The following is a 12381-nucleotide window of genomic DNA, read 5'->3' on the forward strand; positions in this document are numbered from 1 at the left end:
GCCAGCTACGGAGGAGATAGATGCAGTCTACTTTGCGCATATAAGTTACGAGTGATAGACTTAAATGCAATTCGCAGCTTCTGCCTATCTGATCCACTCGAGCTCTGCAGACAGGTGCAGCTGCAATCCGCGCCTTTTATTCGCGTACCCTGATGCATGCGAGCCTCAGATCTTGTCGATTCAAGGCGGACAAAGGTGACAGCTTTGGATACTTCTTTTGGCAAGTGTCCTCGATGCCATGGATTCAAGGCTCAATCACAAACACGCCATCTACGGTGATGGACATCTTCTTTATGCACCCGCCGATGCATATGTTTCCACTTGAGAATTGATCACGTCTTGTTCATTCGCCTACAGCTGCAGGTCAACGTTGCAGGGTTCTATATGTCGTTTGAGCGGCCACCGTCAGCAAGCGGTCGCGTGTAGTCTTAAAAGACAAATGCGTCGAGCGCTGCTTCTCCTCGCACTTGGAACAGGTCTTTTTGCAATTGCAGCTTCTTTTAAACTACCTAAGTCGCTCGCTGCCTACAGATGCAGAAACAGCCTATGCAATTGAAGACTTCTTTTGCAAGTATCTTGACGACTGCATACCTTCTTTGACTTCACTGAGCGCATTGATATTCATAGAGGCGAACAACAATGGACAGCCTTGTGGCTAGCGTTAGGCCCATTACAAAGAATCCAACCCTGAAAACGCGTTCCATCACCTTGCGTTTTGGACAATCGTTGGGAGTTGATTTCATAGCGCACGAACAATGTTTGCTCTGTCCGAGCCCGCAAGCAAGTGAAAACTGCAGGAGTCCAGACGATGCTGGTCTCATCGATTTTTCCATTCGATCCGAACGAGTGCGTGTATGCTTCCGTGTGGTCTGGTTGTTTGTAGTCAAACAATTTGTCGTTGTCGGGCGCTATCTGCCCTCGCAACTGTTTCCAGGTCTCCTCCCTTTCTGTCAAATCCGACGTATTTCTCACCATCGCATAGGACTCGCAATTTCGAATCTGTTGGCACCTTTTCCCCGGCGCCCACATCAAGCCCTCAGGACACTTGTGTGCAGCTGCATGGCCAGTCAGATCCAAGCCGACGCTGATCATCCTACCAGTGAAACATAATCGAAAGTATCGAGACGCATCTTGTAAAACAGGCGATCGTGTTGAAGACGAGGGAAATGTGTTTGAGCTCGCAATGTTCAGCTCCCTGGCTAGCTTTATATGCCACGCCTTCGCAATTTCAGGAGCTCGTTTCTCCCATGCGCTCTGAGCCGTTCAGCCACATACTTCAGTTTCAGCGCCTTGAAACAATGTTTACAATACGATAGGATGTTGACATATTTGCTGCAGCTTAACCCATATACACATGATGTTTGTTTCCGTTTCGCGCGAGGCCGAAATTGCCAGGGGTCACAGCTGCGACCGCATCGTAATTGCTGTTACAATTCCAACTAGGACGGTGCGTCTTACTCAAGGCAATGTCTGTCTACAGCATCTAGAGCTTCAGCTTGCTTTCAGCAGTATGGGAGCGTGTATCCCTGCGACCCGATCACAACAAGGCTGTTTGCTACGAAGCGGCTTGTTTGTAAGAGGAACACACAGCTTTAAACCTAGCACACAGCGATTTCGCAGCACAAGCTCTGACAGCTACCACTGCCTGTCTTTATCAACTTGTTTATCTTCACGCTCTTATCTGTCTCGCTTCCGACAACGCTTGTCACGTTGTCTCTACTCGCACTTTCGCTCGTCGGCCACCCTATTGTGCCTTGTTCCGACGCTCCCTCATCTCGCAGCTCGGGCAGCTCCACTGAGTTCATGTTCTCTCGCTTCTCCTCTTCTTAAGTTGCTGAGAGTGTCTGAGATTGCAAGTTGTACAGTCCATTTAGCGCACATCAACCACTATCGACTTGGTAAACGCATGACCTAGACTCTGCCCACTCTCCCAACTTTGCATCTAGCTTACGTATGCGCGGAAGGCGACTCTCAATTGAACTTGCGTTCCCATCTGTACGTGTCACGCCAATTCATTATGAACACTCATTACAGCAATGGACCTCTTTTTGGATAACGCCAAGTAAGTCACAGTTGATGTAGCCCTTGTAAACCACACCTCCGACTTTTTGAGTCAACTGTTTCACTCCAATGACCTTATCGAGGGTGTACACTGACCATGGATCACGCTCTGTTCTAGCTCGCCAACAGACGAAGTCTGCCTGTGGCCAGTATTTTGACCCCACGGACTGGGATGGTCCATTAGATGTATTCGTAAAGACAAAGAAAGCGTCATTGTCGGGCCCAATTTGGCCTCGCAAAGCTTTCCAGGTCTTGAACCTGTCCTCTTTGTCCAGAGGATTTCTGACCTCCGCATAGAAGAGGCAGCCTTGAAGTTGTAGACAATCTTTGAATGGTGTCATTCGGAAGCCCGCGGGACACTTCCCTCTCGGATCTAGTTTACACACGTCGGTCGGCGTGATACTGATGCTGATAGCTGTTTGGCCAAACATCGCTAAGCCGATGGTGATCATCACTGCTGACGAAGCTACATCGTGGTTAGGAAGGCGCATCGTCGGCCAAAGACCACCGCTATACAATGCAGTTTGATAATTTTCGATCGGAGTTTGCGATTGCGTGGCTCTTTCGCTGCCTTTGATTGATGCGGGCTGATATTTCAGGGGCTCCTATTATTTGGGTCTTGGCAAATTGATGCCCGTGTTCTTTCTTCAGAGCCTGGCTGACAGTGGCTGTCATCTCAAGCTGGTCTCAACTTTCTTGTTTGTGCGCATGCATGCATTTTGAATCTTAAGCTCGTATTCGCGAACGGGGCCAATGTTTCAGGAGTTCGTTGAAAGAACTCGAGTTGAGCAGCTTCATGTCGGTCGGTTTCAAAGGCTTCAAGTGGTGACTAGCGTTCGCCTGAGCTCGCAATGTACAGCTCCCAGGCTGGCTTTATTTGCCACGCGTCCGCAATGTCATGGACTCGTGGTTTTGCGGACCGGGCGCTTTGAGCCCTTGAGCCACATGCTTGAGTCACATGCTCAAGGTCTAGCTAGACCTTTGCGCCATGTGCTGATGCATATGATACGAAAGAACATCTCCATTGAACCTCGGAGATTGATCTGTGGATATATTTGCTGCAGCTCAACACATGAGACGCAATGTTCGTCTCCGTTTCGCGCGCGAGGCCAATTTTCAGCTGCAGGGGTCGCAGCTACAACCGCAATCGTCATCGCGATGGCAATCACAGCTGTAGCGGTGCGCAATCGAGAAGGTATTGACTGAGATCTGGACCTTCAGCTTGCTTTCAAGAGTATGAAAGCCTTGAAAGCGTGTATTACTGCGGTTTAATCAGCAAGAAGACCCTATGTTACGGAGTTTGAGTGCTGAGCCATCACAAGAGTTGTCGCTGGAAGCAGAGATGAATCAGATGATGGCAAGACTCTTGACAAGATGAGCCTCCCTCACGCCAGCTGTCACCTGAGAATATGAGATGAAATGCACGTGTACACAATGGCAGCTTGTTTCCCCCTTAGCCGACTGTCTATATTCTGATTACTGGGCAGCCTGCGTGAATGATGACTTATAAGCTTCCTATGCGCCTGTGAAGACGTCTGCAGAATACGCATCTGCATGCCGCTGCACTTGATTCAAGTGTCGAAACTTTAAGGACGCCTTGACAATTGCAATATGCTACTCTATGGCAGCTGTAGTATCGGTCCTCTTGGTATTCAATCTTGCCCTCTTTGTGATGCACAAGTTTGATCTTGCACCGCGTTCAGCGCTGCACAGAGTAATATCAATCTTCACAGTCATTCGTCAGCTGGCGTATACTGCTTGCACCTCCGCAATTGCCCTGCTTAGCTTTTTCATCTTCATCAAGCGTTCCTATGGTAACTGCCAATACTGAGCCTTTGCTAATACCGAGCTGTCCTCAACAGGTGAAAATGCAAGTGCTACAATCCACTTAGCGCACACCAACCACGATGAGCTTGGTAAATGCATGACCTAGACACTGCTTGCTCTACCAATTCTGCGTCTAGCTTACGTATGCGCGGAAAGTGACTCTCGATATACGCTACTTTAAGTCTGCACGTCTGACGCCAATTCAAATCGGACATGCCTTACAGCAACGGACCTCTTTTTGGGTAACGTCAGCCCCGGTACAATCAATTCTGCCCTGATAAAGCACACCATAATCATCTTTGAAGCTCAAGTCTTTCTTCTGGATAGGCTGATTCTTCCATAGTGACGGTACACTAAAACTTGCCCAAGCTCGCCAACAGATAAATTGTGTCGCCTGCCAATATTTCGACCCAGATGACGGGGCTGCTCCATTGGTCGTGTCCGTGTAAACAAACATCGCGTCAGCGTTGGGTCCGATGGAGCCTCGCAAAGCATTCCAAGTCTTGAGCCTGTCTAAGGGATCGCTAGGATCTCTGATCTCCGCATAGAACAGGCAGCCTCGAAGTTGTAGGCAATCTTTATAGCGGCCGTCCATCATCCAGCCCGGGGGACAACCTGCATTGTTACAGGAGAGTTGAAATGCAGTTGTATGACCAACCAGTGCTAAGCCGATGGTGATCACCACTGCCGATGAAATGACATTGGGCGGAGCAAGGCGCATCCTTGGCGACAGACTTCCGCAATACTGTGACGATCACGACCTAGCGAGGCAAGGCGTACCGCTGCAGGTAAGGAGCTTAGGCGTAAGAGTGGTCTTGGTGGCAGAGCCTTCGAACAAAAGATAGCAGGAGAGCTGAACTGATGTTGCTGACAATGCTACAAAGATGTGAGAAGCGCTCCTTTTATACTTTGACAGCCTCGAGCGAGGAGAAGACGAGAAAAAGGTGGGCGATGGCAAAGACCCTGAAAGCGCATCGACGACTGACGCTGGGGCTCTGTTGAAGAGGACATCCATGCTTGCGAGCGCAATGCTGGAGTGTGGTCCATGAGACGCGTGGCTCGACGCTTGCGAGTGTTACATGTTGGAGCGTGGTCCATGCAGCGAGGTGATAAAGATGCCAGCGGAGGCCGCATCAAAAAGGGGGATACGCCGGGCCATGTGATAATGCTGAGCACCATCGTGATGGAGCAGTTTCAGGAGTACTTAGAACTCAGGACAGGTAGCGATAGACGAGAAGAGTGAAGACAAGACGAAGGAGCGGAGAGGCCAGTCCGTGGCATAATGGCATTGGCAAATGAAGGTCCCTGTTCTTTGTCAAGGCTTGGCTGACATCTCAAGCTGGTCTCGATTTTGTTTGTGTGCATGGCATTGCATGTCCACATGCGCATTGTTTGTCATGATCTCTTTTCGCCATCGTGGCTCAAGTTTAAGGAGTCGGTTACAAACTCCAATGGTATGGTCTCATGTCGGCCGTGAATAGAGGCTTCAAGCGGTGACACTTGTCCGCGCTATTACCTTGAGCATGGTCAATCGTCGGCTGCCTAGATTAGGGAAGCAGCACGGAGGAGGTGTAAGCAGAATCGGTTTGGAGTAAACAACAAGACAGCTAGAGCTAGTTCTCGGCTTCTGCACCGGTTATGAGCTCGATTGTCTCGAGAAAGTTGCCACCATCTCTTTTGACGACCACTTGTCTAGGTGGCTGCTTAAACACATCCTTGAGCCTCAGCAAGAAACAAAAGCGTCCTGAGGGTTTCTTGGTTCCCTCGACACACTCCCGGTAATAGACAGGAATCAAGCCATATTGAGAGAAGGCCGCTTTGAGCTCAGGAATGCCTTCATCTGCAAAGTCCGGGATTTTGCAAAGGATAGTCTGGCCAGACGAGGCTTCTTGGTGCTTGAGCATGGATGCGCAAGCTTTCTTGTAGCCCTCAGTTTCGGGAATCTCGTCCACTTCAGTCGGCACAAAGTGATGAGAAGCACCAGGCCATCGTTCTTGCTTTTTCGGGTTGATGATAGGACACTTGATGGGTGGATGGGCCGTTGAGGCTTTGCATATATTGCAAATAGGCGCTACGGGACATTCTGCACGCGCATGTCCGAGTGTGTGGCAGAAATGGCATTGCTTCGTTCCAGGGAGTGGATTGATGGTCAGTGTCATTTCTTCCTCGTGATCGCTGTACACCACCGTCAAGCGCCGAGGTGGCAGCTTATTTTCTTCCTTGAGACGCATGAGAAAGCAGCAACGACCTGTCAAGAACGCATGGGTAGCAAATCTTCGCTCTCTCACAAGCTCTCCTACCACGTCACCATACGGGGACAACGCTTTTTTGAGCGCTTCCTCGCCACCAGGCATCATTTGAGGGAGGGAGCACATGATGATGTTAGCGAGAGCGGCTCTCATCCCGAGCTTCATTGCTACACGGCGTTGCTTGTAGTCTGGGGTTCCAGACTCAAGCACCTCATATACTTCAGCTTGCTCGGATGAACAGAATCCCGTGACGGCGCCAGGAGTGATCCTAGTGTCTTCCGCCATTCTATCACTGAAGAGGGACTTACCGTCTCGAGGATATGGTGATGGGGTAGGGAACATAGCTTGAATTGGAAAAAAAAAGCGCGGATTGGGGGTATTTTGAGGTGTTATGTATCACCCAGTGGATTGCGATAAGAAATCCCCGCTTAGCTCAGTTGGAAGAGCATATGACTGTAATTTAATCGATATCATGGGGTCGCCTGTTCAATCCAGGCAGCGGGGACTTTATTTTTTCGATTTCATCTTGTCCCTGGAGGCAATCCCTGTTGCATGTCTAGTCATCGCTTCTCGTCTACAGCTATCTCTTCTACATCAATGCCCTGTACAGTTTCTTCTGCTGCTCCAGGACAAGCATTGTAATGACAGTCTGTGGCATCAATCGCACAAATGACGGACCCCATCCACGTAGCATGAAGGCATACCCTTCCTTTGCAAGTGCCTCCCTGACAACCGTCAAGATGGCAGCATCACCCTTTGCAGACATGATGCGGGTCTTGACGACATCAAAGGGACTGCACACGGTTGTTGCCACGAAGCCAGCGAGAAAACTGGCAGAAAAGTGACAGACTAGATTATCCTTCTTCAACACCCCATACCGAAGGAGTGCCGATTTGAAGAGATCATAGGAAGCGAGTTGCGAGGCAGTCATGAGAACACCGCGTGCACCATTGGCGCCTACACCACGGAATAAGCTAGCGATGCCTTCTTCCTGTGTCATACGACGGAGTCCGTCCAACGCATGCTTGTAATTCCGCCGCCGGTCCGGTGGCAGGGTCAAGTCGTTTTGCATACGGACATTCAAGACATCTGCTGGATTCCCTACAATCGCACCTGCGAGTCCAGAAAGACTCGCCATGGCAACGAGTGCACCGAATGACGGATCTGTTACGCGTGCTTTGAGTTCCTCATAGACACCAAAGCGAGTCGTAGAATAAGTTGCTTGTCGCAAGAGTGATGCCGAGAGTCCCGCGTACAAGGCGCGTGGACCTTCCTTGCGGGCGACGTGGGCGATTGTTTGGAGGAAACCCGTTGCATGGTCACCCGACATTTGCATGCGGACTTTTGCGAGGTCGAGTGGGTGTGTGCAGGCGGCGGCGATCATGCTGGAGGTGCCGCCAAGGTAGAAGGGGTAGTGTACATTGTCCTTCATTGATGCATGGCGAGTAGAGGGTCAATAAACATGCGGTGTGTGTATAGTGCTGGAGACATCGCTGAAGACAGAAGACGGAAGCAAGGATAAGTATAAAGACAAAATAAACAAGCCACAGAGGTCGATTTGCTACGGGCATCTACTCGAGATCGGTAGGGAAGTTGCCATTCTCGCGGAGGGTGTCCCAGTTCTGGTGCCTTTTGCTTGGTTAGTTGTGCGTACATAGTATGCAAGGTGACATACCACTCATTGGGGCAAAGTGCATGGTAAGCCTTGAAGAAGTGCTTGCATGGTTCGAAGTCCTTGCCGCGCTGGTTGACGCACTTGTGGTGGTCGACGTAGTTCTGGAAGCAGTGCTTGGACTAGAGGGACGGCATGTCAGCATATATGAATGTATGTATTGCCTCGAGGCTGGTCGAGTGGCACGCACCTGGTTCGTGTTTGGGAAGCGTGCGTCGTAACCGGCAGTGCGGAAGGTGAATGGCCTGAGCTCTGGCTTCTCGTCTGCGTCGGACATCTTCTAGTAATAGTAGTAATAGTAGTAGTAGTAGCAATAGTAACTGCTGCCGCTGTTCTGCTTAGTCTGTCGATGCACGTGCAGATCCATTTAATCAACTCGCTACGTAGCAAGATCAAGCATACAAGACCACAGGCGCTATCCATGCTCAGCCCAGGCATAGAGGACCTCAGGCAGCTCATTGCAGATGCCTCAGACTCGCCAAATATAGTCCCCGTCTATGCAACCATACCCGCAGACGACCTCCCTGCAAATGCCTATCTCAAACTATGCAAGGGCAGCAAGTACTCCTTCCTCCTGGAGAGCGTCTCTGGCGGAGAAAAGCTGGGCCGCTTCAGTTATGTCGGCACAGATCCCTATCTCGTTGTCAAGAGCGGGCCCGGCCATGGCAAGGAAGAAGACCCGCTCATTGACTTGGAAGCGCGACTCAAGGGCTACCGCAAGCTCGATGTTCCTGGTCTGCCGCCCTTTAGTGGCGGGGCTATTGGCTTCGTCTCCTATGATTGCGTCAAGTATTTTGAACCACGTACACGGCGCGATCTAAAGGACGTCCTGGGCACACCCGAGTCAGTCATGCTCTACCACAAAACAGTCGTCTGCTTCGACCACATCTACAATAACGTCAAGATTGTCACGCACCTCTTTCTCGACAACCCTCTTGAGGAGGAGTACAAGCTCGCTGAAGAGACCATCAAGCAATACATCCATCTCCTGCAGCAACCGACCCCTGCTGTGGAACAACCACCCATCTCCCTTGACCACCAGTACGAAAGCAACATTGGTCAAGCAGGCTACAAAGCACACGTCACAAAGCTCAAGGAACATATTCGTAAAGGCGACATCATCCAGGCTGTGCCCTCACAACGCATTCGCAGAACCACAGACCTGCATCCCTTCAACATCTACCGACAACTTCGGCAGGTCAACCCCTCACCGTACATGTTTTACATCAAATGCGACGACTTTACTCTGATTGGTGCATCGCCTGAATTGCTGGTCAAGGCGGAAGCCGGTCGTGTCTTGACACATCCTATTGCAGGCACCGTGCATCGTGGCAAGACTGTTGAAGAAGATGATGCACTCGCAGCTCAACTCCTTGAGAGCACGAAAGATCGTGCTGAACATGTCATGCTTGTGGATCTGGCGCGTAACGACATTAACCGTGTGTGCGATACCCGCACCACCTCTGTCGATCGCTTCATGACCGTTGAACGCTTCTCACACGTCTCACACCTCACTTCACAAGTCTCCGGTGTGCTGCGAGAGGATCAAACACGCTTCGATGCATTCAGGAGTATCTTCCCAGCAGGCACTGTTTCAGGCGCTCCAAAAGTCCGTGCCATGGAACTCATTGCCGAGCTCGAAGGTGAGAAGCGTGGCGTGTATGCCGGTGCCGTGGGTCGTTGGGGCTATGATAATACCAGTATGGATACATGTATTGCCATTCGCACCATGACATACAAGGATGGTTCTGTCTACCTGCAGGCAGGCGGTGGTATTGTCTTTGATAGTGTTGAAGAGGATGAGTATATTGAGACACTCAACAAACTCAAGGCCAATATGACGACCATCAAGAAGGCAGAAGAGTACCATTTGGGACTTCAGCAAAGTCGCGCATAGATTTAGACCACATTTAGCATGCCAATAAGGCTCATTTACAATTCAACACTTCTTGATTTTCTTCAAAGCAACTTCATCTGGTCGGCAATCACCGGTGGATCCCACGCTTTCCCCAGATCTCTAACTACTTCCATTGCACCATCCCTCCACGACTATTGTGCAGAGCCAGCAGCATGTTTGCTCGAGCACTCCGTCAAGCTACTCGTCAGGCGAGTACAGTCCGTTCTCTGCTCTCACAAGCCCGTCCCCGAGCACTCCGTCAAGCGGCTCGTAAAGCAAGCACAGTCCGCTCTCCGCTATCACAAGCACGCCCGCCCATTCGCTGGACAACAGGCAAAGCACTCTTACTATCAACCTTGACGGGCCTCAGTACCTATGCCATTGGACTCCTTACGAGCCGTCAAGCCAATGCACAAGATACAAGCAGTATCATTCGCACACACACGACACCTGCCAAGTATGGCGGTGCAAAAGAACTCTACAAAGCGATGCCAGAGATTCAGGCATTTCTAGGTGAAGAAGGCATCACGACAGACGAGGAAGAACTCGAGCGTCATGGATTCAGTAGCTGGGCAACGTACAATATTGAGACACGTCCCATTGCAGTGGCTTTCCCAAAAAGTACAGAGGATGTTGCGAAAATGGCAAAGATTTGTCACAAGTACAGGTTACCCATGATTGCGTACTCCGGAGGTACCTCACTCGAAGGACATTTCAGCGCAACGCAAGGTGGTGTGTGTGTTGACTTTGCGCACATGGATCAAATCGTATCCCTGCACAAGGAAGATCTCGATGTGGTCGTACAGCCTGCTATTGGCTGGCAGGAACTCAATGAAGCGCTGAAATCCAATAATCTGTTCTTCCCACCCGACCCTGGTCCAGGCGCACGTATTGGCGGCATGATTGGAACCGGTTGCTCTGGCACAAACGCAGCACGCTATGGAACCATGAAGGAATGGGTCCTCTCACTCACCGTTGTTCTGGCAGATGGCACCATCATCAAAACACGTCGTAGACCACGCAAATCGTCTGCTGGGTATGACTTGACCCGCTTGTTTGTCGGCAGTGAAGGCACCCTTGGTCTTGTTACCGAAGCAACACTCAAACTGGCAGTCATTCCAGAACTCACACGCGTTGCTATCGCACCCTTTCCAACACTTGTTGATGCAGCCTCTTGCGTCTCTCAAATCATGGCAGCAGGCATTCCGTGCGGCGCACTGGAACTGCTTGATGACGTGCAAATGAAGGCCGTCAATCAAACCAGTAAAGGTACTGGAGCACGCACCTACAAGGAACTCCCCTACCTCTTTATGAAATTCTCCGGCAGTCCAGCAGCGGTGGATGAGCAAATCAAGCAAGCGAGCAAGATTGCAAAAGCCACGAATGCTGAAGCGTTTGAATTTGCCAAGAGTGAGGAAGATTCACACAACTTGTGGATGGCACGCAAGGAAGCACTGTGGAGTATGATGGCCGCTGCTGATCCTGCTAAAGGCGAAGTTGTCTGGACCACAGATTACACTGTACCGCTTTCAAAGCTACCGCAGCTCATCAAAGAGGTCAAGGAAAGAATGACGTCGATTGGTGTATTTGCCAGTATCGTCAGTCACGCTGGTGATGGCAACGCTCATTCTATTGTATGAAGTACTTCACAAAGGACCATGCTAACAGCAGATTCTCTACAACAAGGCGGATCCGAAGGGAAAGAAGGCCGTCGAAGACGCAGTCAGTCATCTCGTCAAACGTTCAATCGAAATGGACGGAACGTGCACAGGCGAGCATGGTGTCGGTATTGTCAAGAAGAAGTACCTGCTGCAGGAATTGGGTGAAGACACAGTGGGCTTGATGAAACGCTTGAAGCTCTCGATGGATCCATTGCTACTGCTCAATCCAAACAAGATTTTCGACTTTTCTGAATCGCAGACTTGGACAGAGCAAGAGTAACCGACTGTACCCTCGCAAGTCTAGGACGAATTGTGGTTTATCTTTCACGGCGTTTCGCTGGGTCCGACTTTGTCTTTGAGGTCGACCCACAGCAGTACGAGCCGCCGAGACCATTCCTATACGCCACCGTTGTATCACCCGCATACGTCTTGTTCTCCACAAGGCTTCTAAGATTGCTTCGCTATCAATCAGCTACTGCTCGTGAGCTATGAGAGAACTGTTTGTTCTGACTTTGGTATAATATGGACGTGCTGGAATGCGAACGGCAAGTCACGGCAAGGCTCAGAATCACTTCTCGCATGGTTTTGCATGGGCCGAGTAGCAATTGCAGTCACATCCAGCCTGCACCAATCGTTCACCACCAGAGAATGAGCAGGAGGTAATATCCGTGCACTGATTCACTTCAGAGCCCTTGCTCCTAGGCTTGCATGTGTGCAAATACTTGATGGTGATGGAGTTTTGTCGGCATGCGCCATAAAATGCCTGGCCTGGTTTTGGTTCCTTGGTCCTCCAATCGCCTTTCGGCTCCTTGTGCGCATCGCCAATAGGTAATAATGGCAAAATGTAGAGCCAATTCATCTCCTCGCAGCTAAAGATTGAGTTAGCTCAATTGAAGTCTAAGTTGCCTGCAGCTATGCATCTGGCATTCATTTACTTGTATACTTACAGGCTGCTTCGCGACTAGAACAAGCTTGAGGTTGAGCAGAGATCCCTCTTTGAAAATCATTTAAGCT

General features: G+C 50.3%; 9 protein-coding genes and 1 non-coding gene across 10 annotated transcripts; 4 read left to right on the forward strand and 6 right to left on the reverse strand.

Moving 5' to 3' along the window:
• Window positions 1–583: 583 nt before the first annotated feature.
• BCR37DRAFT_380540 (uncharacterized protein) lies at window positions 584–1307 on the reverse strand. Its single transcript, XM_040869515.1, has one exon. The coding sequence runs from the start codon at window positions 1090–1092 to the stop codon at window positions 622–624; it is 471 nt and encodes a 156-aa protein (XP_040724444.1). The 5' UTR covers window positions 1093–1307; the 3' UTR covers window positions 584–621.
• A 658-nt stretch (window positions 1308–1965) lies between these two features.
• Window positions 1966–2787, reverse strand: BCR37DRAFT_53699 (uncharacterized protein). Its single transcript, XM_040872351.1, has one exon. The coding sequence runs from the start codon at window positions 2550–2552 to the stop codon at window positions 2016–2018; it is 537 nt and encodes a 178-aa protein (XP_040724445.1). The 5' UTR covers window positions 2553–2787; the 3' UTR covers window positions 1966–2015.
• Window positions 2684–3475, forward strand: BCR37DRAFT_53674 (uncharacterized protein). The gene has a single exon (XM_040872349.1). The coding sequence runs from the start codon at window positions 2815–2817 to the stop codon at window positions 3265–3267; it is 453 nt and encodes a 150-aa protein (XP_040724446.1). The 5' UTR covers window positions 2684–2814; the 3' UTR covers window positions 3268–3475.
• Window positions 3476–3991: 516 nt separating this feature from the next.
• BCR37DRAFT_53656 (uncharacterized protein) lies at window positions 3992–4845 on the reverse strand. The gene has a single exon (XM_040872348.1). It carries the CDS (start codon window positions 4607–4609, stop codon window positions 4091–4093), a length of 519 nt encoding a protein of 172 aa, XP_040724447.1. The 5' UTR covers window positions 4610–4845; the 3' UTR covers window positions 3992–4090.
• Window positions 4846–5316: 471 nt separating this feature from the next.
• Window positions 5317–6603, reverse strand: BCR37DRAFT_53678 (uncharacterized protein). Its single transcript, XM_040872350.1, has one exon. The coding sequence runs from the start codon at window positions 6477–6479 to the stop codon at window positions 5502–5504; it is 978 nt and encodes a 325-aa protein (XP_040724448.1). The 5' UTR covers window positions 6480–6603; the 3' UTR covers window positions 5317–5501.
• BCR37DRAFT_t29 lies at window positions 6560–6642 on the forward strand. The gene has a single exon. It is a non-coding gene; the product is annotated as a tRNA-Tyr (tRNA).
• A 24-nt stretch (window positions 6643–6666) lies between these two features.
• Window positions 6667–7906, reverse strand: BCR37DRAFT_414054 (putative dicarboxylate carrier protein). The gene is made up of 2 exons (XM_040872258.1): window positions 7813–7906; window positions 6667–7766 (listed from the first exon to the last, which is right to left on the reverse strand). Exon 2 carries the CDS (start codon window positions 7567–7569, stop codon window positions 6727–6729), a length of 843 nt encoding a protein of 280 aa, XP_040724449.1. The 5' UTR covers window positions 7570–7766; window positions 7813–7906; the 3' UTR covers window positions 6667–6726.
• Window positions 7709–8086, reverse strand: BCR37DRAFT_393473 (cytochrome c oxidase, subunit VIb; the record flags this gene model as incomplete). The annotated part of the gene is made up of 3 exons (XM_040871310.1): window positions 7709–7766; window positions 7813–7931; window positions 8000–8086. 3 exons carry the CDS (start codon window positions 8084–8086, stop codon window positions 7709–7711), a joined length of 264 nt encoding a protein of 87 aa, XP_040724450.1.
• A 105-nt stretch (window positions 8087–8191) lies between these two features.
• On the forward strand, window positions 8192–9757 carry BCR37DRAFT_380544 (anthranilate synthase component I). Its single transcript, XM_040869516.1, has one exon. The coding sequence runs from the start codon at window positions 8231–8233 to the stop codon at window positions 9704–9706; it is 1476 nt and encodes a 491-aa protein (XP_040724451.1). The 5' UTR covers window positions 8192–8230; the 3' UTR covers window positions 9707–9757.
• A 122-nt stretch (window positions 9758–9879) lies between these two features.
• BCR37DRAFT_348596 (oxidoreductase) lies at window positions 9880–11647 on the forward strand (the record flags this gene model as incomplete). Its single annotated transcript, XM_040867860.1, has 2 exons — window positions 9880–11340; window positions 11378–11647. 2 exons carry the CDS (start codon window positions 9880–9882, stop codon window positions 11645–11647), a joined length of 1731 nt encoding a protein of 576 aa, XP_040724452.1.
• Between the last annotated feature and the right edge of the window lie 734 nt (window positions 11648–12381).

This window comes from Protomyces lactucae-debilis (assembly GCF_002105105.1).
Source record: "Protomyces lactucae-debilis strain 12-1054 chromosome Unknown BCR37scaffold_12, whole genome shotgun sequence".
Taxonomy (NCBI): Eukaryota; Fungi; Ascomycota; class Taphrinomycetes; order Taphrinales; family Protomycetaceae; genus Protomyces; species Protomyces lactucae-debilis.